Source organism: Alexandromys fortis, unplaced genomic scaffold (assembly GCF_014885135.2).
Source record: "Alexandromys fortis isolate MF-2015 unplaced genomic scaffold, M_Fortis_MF-2015_v1.1 scaffold_159, whole genome shotgun sequence".
In the NCBI taxonomy this organism is placed as follows: Eukaryota; Metazoa; Chordata; class Mammalia; order Rodentia; family Cricetidae; genus Alexandromys; species Alexandromys fortis.
Window position 1 is genome coordinate 1,896,732 of NW_026068031.1, and position 11,253 is coordinate 1,907,984.

The following is an 11,253-nucleotide window of genomic DNA, read 5'->3' on the forward strand; positions in this document are numbered from 1 at the left end:
ACACCTTTAATCCTAGCACCTGGGAGGCAGAGGCAGGCAGATCTCTGTGAGTTTGAGGCCAGCCTGGTCAACATAGTAAGTTTCAGGACAACCAGGGCTGTTTCTTTGTAAGAAACCCTGTCTCAACCCCACCCTACCCCACCCCCCAAAAAAAAGAATTACAGGTAAGGAGCAAGGAGAGGACATGGGCATCTCACAAGCTGCCGCTGACGGGTGTGTGATGCACCGCCTTACACACTGTGGTATAACGTGCACTTGTCTGTATGTCTACTGAGAAGAATCTTGAAAAGGATTCACTGGAAGAAAAATGTAGACATGTCAGCATAAAAGGAAAGACAAGTATTGTCTGTGTCTTCCTCATCCCACACGTTCACCCTTTCTGCCACACTTACCGTCCATACTCAGCCTGCTTCGTACCCGCCTGTTACACTATACACTGAAGAAGAGCCTTGTTCTCTTTAGGAGCTACACCGTTTTCTAGCCTGTGGATATACTTAGCCAGTTGTCTACTAGTGAGCACTCACAATTTTATACTTCGAGAACTCTGGTCTTGCACGATGAAGCTGCAGCACTCGGGAGGCAGAGGCAGGCGGATCTCTGTGAGTTCTGTGAGTTCGAGACCAGCCTGGTCTACAGAGCTAGTTCCAGGACAGGCTCCAAAGCCACAGAGAAACCCTGTCTCGAAAAACCAAAAAAAAATAAAAAATAAAAAATTCAGTTCTCCCGGTCACTCGGGGTCGACCTCTCCCCTGAGTGGGTTATGAGTCTCGGCCCCAGTGCACTGGTTCTCGTCTCATCTCATCAATTAAAGCCTCGTGTGATTGCAGCAAGGATGNAAAAAAAAAAAAAAAAAAAAAAAAAAGATGAAGCTGCAAAGCTGTGGCAAGCTAGCAGCGCAGGGGAAGTGGCTCACGCACAGACCTGTCCAGCAGCTAGGCAGAGGCAGTGTACCTTTCAGAGGTAAGGGTGTGTTTAGACAGATGCTTTGGCTTACCTTCCTCCAACACTGTAATAAAATCACGTAGACACTGGAGACACTAGTTCAAATTGAAAGGGGCAGGCATTAACTAGCAGCCATCAGAATTCTGGACCTACTCCCTACACCCAGCTCAGCTGAGATCTACAAGAAGTGGTGGGGGTGTTAGTCCCCGCCTTCTTCCAGATCAGCCCAGGAACCTGACCTGGCGGCTATCCTTCATGCCAGCATCTCCTCACGCTTTTCCCTGAATACACAATCACTGCTCCCAAATGAATCCGTCTGCTCACCTGTACAGCTAAACCCAGGCAGTGTATTCCTAAAATGAATATCCTAACTCAGAAACGATCTCAGCGCTGTCCTGGAGCTTGATTCCTGTGGCTGACTTTTCTGCACAGCCTAGGCCTGCCTGCAGAGGGATGGCACTGTCCACAGTACTAATTAGCAATCAAAAAACAGGGGTTGGGGCTGGAGATGGACCAGTGGTTAAGGTCACTGGCTGCTTATTCAGAGGACATAGGTTCAATTCCCAGCACCCACGTGGCGGCTCACAGTGATTTGTAACTGGAGTCTTAGGGAGTCTGGCCTCCTCAGGAATCAAGACATGCATGTGGTAGACAGGCATACATGTAGACCAAACACCCACACCTATTTTTTTTTTCTTAAGAAAATATGGTCTGGAGAGATGGCTCGGTAAAAGCAACACTGATTGCCCTTCAGAGGACCAGGTCCAAAATCCCAGCACTCACATGGTTAGTAACAACCCTCTAACTCCAGTTCCAAGAGGATATTAGGCCCTCTTCTGGCCCTCATAGACATTGCATCATACCCTTAAAAAAAATCTCAGAAAAGTGCCCATAGACAAATCTGAACAAGCCTGTTCCCCAACTCCCTTAGACAACCCTGGGCTCTGTCGCGCTGACTTCTGAAACTAATCAGGAGAACACTTCAGGTTCAGCATGTTCCTTTCACAAGGCTTTGCAAACATCCCAAAACCCAAAACCCGCAATCTTACTTGGTCCCAAGCATTCTGCATAAGGAATATTCAACCTGCCATTCATTTTCCTATTCAACTCCTACCTAGCACTCCTCTATCCAGAAAAGCAAGATGGAAGAGAAACCTGAAACTAAGCAGCTCTGAAACAAGAAAACTGCAGTGATCAATTGGCCCACTTTTTGACCCACCTCCTACCCTGCTCTTCTTGCTCTGTCCTAAGGCTTCAAGAAGCCTTCTTACTCCAGAAAAGGTTCTGGACTTTAGAATTCAAAGACCTTGGTTCAACCCCAATTCTGCTAGGACTGTCTTGGTGACAGACTGCAAGCAGTTCTCTGTGCTGTCATCTGGGGCTGCTGCACACAGCACGGTGCACAGCACAAGGCAACAAAGACGGCTCTGTGGGCTGGCTGTTACGAGAGCCGGAGCAGACACACCTTGCCCTTAAAGACCCAGAATGACTTAGGAGGGCTGATCACAGGGGTGATCCAGAGACAGCACTTCCTGCTTCCTTACCAATCTCAGGGACATTTCTTGTTTTGTCTCTTCCTTCACTCTGGAAGGTCATGACTCACTGGAACCACCACAAACAAGTGGTCCCAGGCCTATCGAAACAACCTCTCTTCTGGTCCAGTCTGCCCTTTTACCACCACAGTCATGGCTCAGCCCCTGTATCTTCCTCCCTGACTACCATAGAGACTCCCCAACACAAGACATGCTCCTTTACTTGTTGCTGGGGGCAGGGAGTGGTGCTCTGAAATACAGATCTGACATTATTTAGGGCTCTGCCCAAGATCCTACAGAGAACTCATCCAAGACCTCCCATGGTCTGATCCTCAAGTATTTCTAGCCCCCTCTAACACAAACAACTACTCTTCAGATGGGCACAACTCTTCATGTATCATTCAACACACATCTGTGCGCAAACATTCATCTGGGCTCTCTAACACACATACAGCAGTAAAGAAGGTAGGCAACGTTTCTGCCTTCATGTTGTTTCCGTTCTCATGGAGAAAACGCCAAAAACAAACAAGCACACACGGGATGGCTCCAGAGGAGAGGCGAGCGGGTGAGAGGACAGATGGGACACTAGGGTGTGGGAACGAGCACATCATAGGAAGAGTCAGGAAAGGCTTGGCCCAGATGAGAGCTAAGTATAAGAGATGGACAGCTAGCTGGGGCAAATGATCCAGACGGACAGAAGGTGTTTGTCAAGGTGAGGACACAGAAAAGGTGTCACAGCTAGTGGGAAGCGTGTCAGTGTGTATGTGTGTGTGTTCACATACATAAATACTTGCATGTGCACATGGGCAAACACACATACATACATACACACACACAGAGTGAGGAGTGGGCCAAGGGGAGACAACCAGTGGCCAGACACACTGACAGGGGTGAGACAGAACACCACATTTAGGAGTCTAGATTACATTTGTTTTTATTTTGGTTTCTGGAATAGGGTCTCACTGTCTCAGGCTGGCCTGAGCTCCTCCTGCCTCAGATTCCTAAGTGCCGGGATTACAGGTATAGATGCCCATATCCAGCTATTGATTACTTTTTTTTTTCTTGGCTTGGTCTACATTTTGATGTAATAGAAAGCAAGCAGGAATATCATAAGCCTGGATATCTAAATTATAAATGAAGCTTTTCTTTCAGGAGAGCCCTCTGGGAGGCAGACAGCGAGGACATTGAAGGGCTGATGCTAGGGTTTAGGAATCGACTGCAGACCCAGCTGCGGTTCCCCGCATGCGGCTGCTCTAGGGTTCCCAGGGATTTGCCCCTCTAGGAACATGTTCTCCCCTTCTTCTGTCTATTTGAGACTCAACTTGCAGGCCCTACTTCCTCTTCTGAAGACCCCACTAACATGTGCGGTCCCTCCTCTCTACTCCCACGGCCCCGACGCCTACATGTGACACAAAACCAAGACCCACACAGTCTCTCCAAGTAGACTGGGGGTAGGCGCTTTTAGCTCTACACCTCACTGTCTAGAACATGATATGGGTACTTTTATGCCTGAATAAACAGATGTGAGCAGTATAATTGTTTTAAAGGCCAGACTACTATCCCTACCACATCTAGTAACTACTGTTGCCCCTGAAGATTGTTCCGTATTTCTCAAAGAAAACAAAGGCTAAGGTAACATATATACCACATACGTCTGCATACATTCCATCCTTTCTCCCGTGACACCGGTGGAGTGTCATGTTCTAGGCCAACTCCCCCACCTGAGTCATTCCAGCTGCTTCTGCTCTTTTCATTTTTATTTTGAGATGGGGTCTCACTGTGTAGACCAGAATGGCCTCAAACTTGCAGTAATTTTGCTGCCTCCCAAGTGCTGGGATCACAGGTGTGTACCTGACAGGGCCCAGAGGTATAGGTCCATTCTATCTTGACTAAAGGGCAGGTGTGGCTAATATCCAGACCTGGTTACTTCAGGTAAAGTAGATCTATTTCTACCTCAAAGGTCCAACTAAGTTTCTATTCCCTTAGGAAGATAGATTCCACCCAGGGAGTAATTTTAATTTGCCTATAGAATGTTTTGGTCTAGGGTGTCTTGTTCTGGAGACAAAATGCTTAATTAAAAATGTAGCCCATAATCTTTCAACTGACCTGTTTGTATCATGTCAATGCAGGTTTTTTTTTTTTTAATCTTACTCCTACCTTTCGGGATAAGGCACTTAATGAAATGGAAATTAAACACGGGCAATTTCAGTATTCACTGGACTCCTGACACTATCCTATGCTTTTGTCTCTTATTTCTCCTATATCTATGTTCTTTTTGTCTAAAAATTCTAATTCTCACGTTCCTACCCTGGAACGCTGGAATCCACCTCGGCTAGGGGCCCGGCAGAAGTCACCCCAAGCAGGTGGCTTGTGACATGGACCATCACACTTCTCACTTTTCTTTTCGGTGCTCAGGGTTCAACCAGAACCTCCAGCATGGAGGTATCCGGCCTCTTTCTTGTATTTATCCCCTCTCTACTGAATCATCTCGTCAGCACACCAATATCTTAGATATTTATGAAGGGAAATTCGCAGAAATTCCCTGTGAGCCACTAGCTACCACTCTGCACTCCCTCCTGCTTCCCACTAGGAAACTCTTGGAAAGAAAATCTTTAGCATCCTCACGACCTTAATAGTGACAGTGACAGTGCCTTTGGGCATCTCTTCCTTTCTGGTTTATCTGAGAAAGAGTTCCATGCTGGCCTTGGCTGGGCCTATAGGCATGCCCCACCACACCTGCCTTTCTTGTGTTTTGAGTATGACAAGATCTCTTTGTGTAACCCAGGTTGGCCTAAAATTCATAATCCTCCTGCCCCAGGTTCCCAAATATTAGAATTTTAGGCATGCATCACTCCTCCTGGCTCTTCTAGTTTCTCTTGATGCTATTCTGACCGAGCTTTTGCTACCAATATTGCAAGGAAATACATCTGACCCCAATAGCACAGGTCTTTAGTCCACTAGCATGTCCTAATCCTTGCCATAGTTGATTACTCTTGGAACATTTTCTCAGTCTTGCCTGGGCACAAGTTTTCCTGAGTATCCCACCATCGCCATATTGCATCCCAGAGGATGCACCTCCTTGTTCTCAAAAAGGTCATTCTGGACAGCACTGTCTACTCACCAGAACCCAGGAGCTGCGTGTGCACGGTCTCATGGAAAATAATAACTGCAGGGCCCAGGGTAGATAAGGGGACATCCAGGCCACAGCGTGCAGTGGTAGCCTTGAGTTCCTTGGTAAAGTGCTTCAGGTAAGCTTCCGAGGCATCCCCGAGGAATTTGAAGAGGTCATTGTGCAGCCGGTCTGCGTGAGTTCGATAGATGACCAGGTCGGAAATGGCCAGGACCTTCAGCAGCAGCCGTGTTCTCTGGCTTAGGTTCACAGTGGCCCCCAAGAGCCCTTCTGTGTCTATCACTGCTACTTTATTGACTGGGTCATAGGCTGCCCACACTCCCACCGTGCAGGACTCCTGAGCAGGGGAGGTTTTGAAGACTTCTCGGCCATAGAAGAAAGTGTGGTTGAGGGTATGAGACTTTCCATCACCAGTATTTCCAAAAATGGAAACCACCTTGAGATGCTGATCGGGCTTACAGTCCAATTTCCTAATAAAGTCCTCTTCATTTGTTACCTTCAAAAAACAAAAAAACAACAAAAAAGGAAAAGACAATAAAATATGGAAACTGAAAAACTAACTGCTATAAAAAACAGAAATGCTTCCCAGGGCAGAGGCCCTTTCTGACCTGTTGAAGTGGAAGGAAAAGGAAGTCCCAGCTCTACCCTTAGCAAAGGGCTCATGGGACCCTCTGAAGCTTCAGTCAGTGGAGGAACTTGGTAGTCAAGGAAGAGCTAACACCAGGGGCTGATGAGATGGCTTGGTGGTTAAAAGTATTTGCTGCTCTTGCAGAGGACCCAAATTTGGTTCCCAGAACCCACACTGAAACGCTCATAACTCTAACTCTAGCTCTAGGGGATCAAATGCCTGCTTCTGGCTTCCAAGGGGACCTGCATAACTGAAAAAACTTAATAAAGGGCTAAAACCATAAAGTTCTTAAAAGAAAACATGTTAATCGTGGAATTAAGCAGCAGTTTCTAAAAGACAGACAAATAGTTTAAGTTCAGACCATGTGCTGTAAAGCCACCAAGACAGTGAAAAGATGAGCTGGAGAGATGGCTCAGTGGTTAAGAGCCCTGGCTGCTCTTCCAGAGGACTGGGCTCCAAGTCCCAGAACCCTTATCTTGGCTCACGATCATCTGTAACTCCAGCCTCAGGGGTTCCAATACCCTCTTCTAGTCTCCAAAGGCATCAGGTATGCATGTGGAGTAAATATATATATGCAGGTCAAACAGTCATACATACAAAATAAATATAAATTAGTGCATTGTTTTTTTTTAAAAAAGCCAAGAATTGGAACAGATATTTCTCCAAAGATCTGGAAAAGGCCATACATACATGAAATCTGCATACTATTCACCAGTGGGGAAACACAAATCAAAACCATGTCAGCACTTTCCCCACCTAACAGAATGGCTATGCTCAAAAAGGCATTAACAAGTGTCAGCAACAACAGAAACTGCAGCCTTCCTTGCAGGAACACAGAATGGCACGGTCACTTCAGAAATAGTTAATTTAAAAAAAGCAGGTATGCCAGCACATGTTTGTAATCCTCCTAGGGAGGCTGAGACTGGAAAATCACAAGTTGGAGGCCAGCCTGGGCTACATCAAAAAATAACAGAAATGCTTCTTTTCCAATTATGTATGTATATGTGGGGTGTGTGTGTGTGTGAATGTACAAAAGGAAGGAAGAAAGAAGGAACGGGAGGAAAGGAGGAAGGAGAGATAAGAGGCAGGGGGAAGTTGGGGCCAGAAAGCACTTGTTGCTTTTACAGGACCCAGGCTCAGTTCCCAGTATCCACAAAGCAGCCAGCCACAACCTTTAACTTTAGTTTCAGGGGCTCCAACGCCCTCTTTTAGCATCCATGGGCACCAAACATGCAGGAGGTGCACAGACATACATTCAGACAAAACAACCACACATACAACAATTTTAAAATGCAATAAAGAAAAGAGTATATGCAAGATTGCCATGGCTCAGAATTTCTACTTCTAGGTTTATTTTTGAGACAGGGTCTGATTATGTAGACCTGGTTGGTCTGGAACTTACTATGTAGACCTGTCTTGCCTCTAACTCGGAGATCCACCCACCTCTGACTCCCAGAGTGTTGGGATTAAAGGTGTTTGCCACAACAGAAAGCACATATCCACAGAAACCCTCTCTGTGTAGCATAAACAGCAGCATTATCCGTACCGACCAAAACGTCAATCTAGCCCAGACACCACCTATCAACCGATGAATGCATGAACAAAATGGGGTACATCCCCACAATGACTTTATTTAGCCATAAAAAAGGATGAGCTCTTTTCCATTCATTATTGCAACCATTATTTTCACCTTTAAGACATTGCTTAAATGTGTCCTTACTACCTGGTTCTGTAGAAATTCCCAGGGTGTTTTTATTGACTGTGAGTGCACAATAATAGTACTATAAAAGTTTCAATAAAAATTTCATTGTTATCAATAACATTTAGACAAAAATGTCAAAAATTGGGCTGGAGAGATGGCTCAGTGGTTAAGAGCATTGTCTGCTCTTCCAAAGGTCCTGAGTTAGATTCCCAGCAACCACATGGTGGCTCACAACCATCTGTAATGAGGTCTGGTGCCCTCTTCTGGCCTGCAGACATACACACAGACAGAATATTGTATACATAATAAATATTTTTTAAAAATGTCAAAAATTAGGACATAAAAGTAAACAATTATCTGCCAGGTGTTGGTGGCGCATACCTTTAATCCCAGCACTCGGGAGGCAGAGCAAACAGATCTATGTTGACTTCAAAGCCAGCCTGGTCTACAAAGTGAATTCCAGAACAGCAAGGACTATGCAGACAAATCCTGTCTCAAAAACAACAACAAAAAGTAAACAACTGGGCTGGAGAGATGGCTCAGAGGTTAAGAGCACTGACTGCTCTTCCAGAGGTCCTGAGTTCAATTCCCACATGGTGGCTCACAGCCATCTATAATGAGATCTGGTGCCCTCTTCTGGCAAGCAAGAATACATGAAAGGAATATTGTATACATAATAAATAAATAAGTAAGTAAAAAACTATCAGTATTTGATCAATATTTGCTTGACATGCTGGAAAGACTAAAAAAACTAAGTACCTACATATGCTAAACATGATTATAGGAAAATGAAATTAAATCAAAATAACCAGACAGAAACAACCACATATGATGTGACCCATTTATATCAGATGTTCAGAAAAAGCCCATTCATAAGGCAGGAAGTAGATAGTGCCTGCCAGCAGCTGGGGGAGGAGGACACAGGGAGAGGCTGTTAATAGGGACAAGGTCTCTGCTCAGGGTGACGAAAATGTTCTGGAATCACACGGTGTCCTGGGTTGCAGGCTTTATGAAAAAACTAACTGCACCGCTCTAGCTCACCGGTTACTATTTCATCTGCAGTGCTGGGGATCAGACCAAGCATGGGCTGCCAGGGAACTGCACGCTTTAAAGATCAATCTGGACTGGTCACCGGGAGGTGGTGGCGCACGCCTTTAATCCCAGCACTCGGGAGGCAGAGGCAGGCGGATCTCTGTGAGTTCGAGGCCAGCCTGGTCTACAAAGGGAGTTCCAGGACAGGCTCCAAAGCTACAGAGAAACCCTGTCTCAAAAAAACAAAAACAAAAACAAAAAAAAACAATCTGGACTGGTCAAGTGCAGTAGAACAAGACTAGTCAGCCATGTACAAGGCCCCACATCTGATCCTCAGACTGAAATGGCAACTCTGAAATACAATAAAGGGTGGATTTGTGGTATGTGATGTTCTTAAGGAGCTTACGGTTCCAACTTCACACATTCATAACCCCCCTGACAATCTAAAGAACATGCAGGGGCGGGATGGCTCACTTCTACCACCCTGTAATCAGGAATCCTCCAACCTCTTCACACCCGCCATACATGCACTCAAGAGCCAGAGTACATACATATACACACACAGTCTCTCTCTCTCTCTCTCTCTCTCTCTCTCTCTCTCTCTCTCTGTCTCTGTCTCTGTCTCTGTCTCTCTCTCAATATGTCAGGGTTTTTTGTTATTGTTGTTGTTGTTGTTTTAAAATCTAGAATAGAGTTTCAGAAAGCCCCCCTCAGGACCCCTACTCAGACTCCAGAACCCCACATCAATAACTCCATCACACAGGTCTCCTCTAGCCACAGGAGTAACAAGCCTTTTGTTTTTTTAGGGTAGGGTTTCTCTATGCAGCCCTGGCTGCCCTGGAACTCTGGAGACCAGGCTGGCCTCAAATTCAAGAGATTCTGCCTCAGTCTCCCAAGTGCTGGGATTAAAGGTATATGCAACCACCTCTAGCAGGAGTGACAAGCCTTTATAACCAACTTCTTTCAGCCATGAGAGAAAAAAAAAAAAAACCCACAAGTCTGGTTAAAGTGTCTGCAGCTTGACAAAGAGAATGGAAATGCAGACAGACCACTGGGTGTGAAGATGAAACATTGTCTCCTCTAATCTCATCAAGGTGAAATACTCATTATTAATGATGTGACCATTGTTAAGATTATTAAGTGCGTTCCGTTAATGCTGATGACAATACCAATAATTCACTAACTATCCTGCAGTGACAGGGCTCACACTGCAGAGAGCACAGGGCTGTGTCCTGCCTTATCTCTGCATGCATGGCACTTAGGAATCAGTCTGCCTGCTACTCCAGATCTACACCTTGCTGGAAACTTTAATCATTCCCCTCACCTGCCCCATCCCTTCCACAGAGCTGAATACTGCAGCATTTGATAAGCTTGGGGACAGGCTACCGAGCTAGCTGACAGCCCAGAGAAATGAGAGACCCAGAAACTGCCACAGGAGTTCAGATCTGTAATTCCAGCACTGAGGAGATGGAAGGAAAAGGACCACAAGTTCAAGACTAACTTGGGCTACACAGTAAGACTCTACCCAAAATGCTAAGTTAAAAAGTTTTAAGTGGGCCTGGAGGGATGGCTCAGCCATTAAAGGCTAGGCTCACAACAAAAAATGTAAGAGTTCGGTTCCCAGAACCCACGGCTGTCCCTCCAGGTATTTAAAAAAAATTTTTTTTTAAGTGAGCTGAGCAGTGGTGGTGCATGCCTTTAAGTCTTTAATCTCAGGACTCAGCAGACAGAAGCAGAGGGATCTATGTGAGTTCGAGGCCAGCCAGGTCTGCAGAGAGAGTTCCAGGACAGGCTCCAAAACTACATAGAGAAACCCTGTCTTAAAAAACAAAAAAGAGTCCTCCTGAATATTTACCTTCATCAGGCGATGAAAGGAGACAGAGACCCACATTGGAGCACCGGACTGAAATCTCAAGGTCCTAATCAGGAGCAGAAGGAGAGCGAGCACGAGCAAGGAACTCAGGACCGCGAGGGGTGCACCCACACACTGAGACAATGGGGATGTTCTATCAGGAACTCACCAAGGCCAGCTGGCCTGGGTCTGAAAAAGCCTGGGTTAAAACAGGTCTCACTGAACATAGTGGACAATGAGGACTACTGAGACCTCAAGAACAATGGCAATGGGCTTTTGATCCTACTGCACGTATTGGCTTTGTGGGAGCCGAGGCAGTTTGGATGCTCACCTTACTAGACCTGGATGGAGGAGGGTGGTCCTTGGACTTCCCACAGGGCAGAGAACCCTGACTGCTCTTTGGGCTGACGAGGGAGGGGGATTTGACTGGGGGTG

At 46.0% G+C, this 11,253-nt stretch overlaps 1 protein-coding gene across 2 annotated transcripts in view; it reads right to left on the reverse strand.

Annotated features, from left to right (window-relative positions):
* The window catches only part of Zfyve1 (zinc finger FYVE-type containing 1), a 61,805-nt gene that overhangs the window by 25,723 nt on the left and 24,829 nt on the right, over positions 1–11,253 (reverse strand). For both annotated transcript variants that reach the window (XR_007595758.1, XM_050164532.1), the window contains exon 3: positions 5,596–6,100. Coding sequence is in view for 1 of the 2 variants with exons in the window: in XM_050164532.1 (XP_050020489.1) it covers positions 5,596–6,100 (505 nt within the window). In the remaining variant the exon portion in view is untranslated. The remainder of the gene's footprint in view (positions 1–5,595; positions 6,101–11,253) is intronic.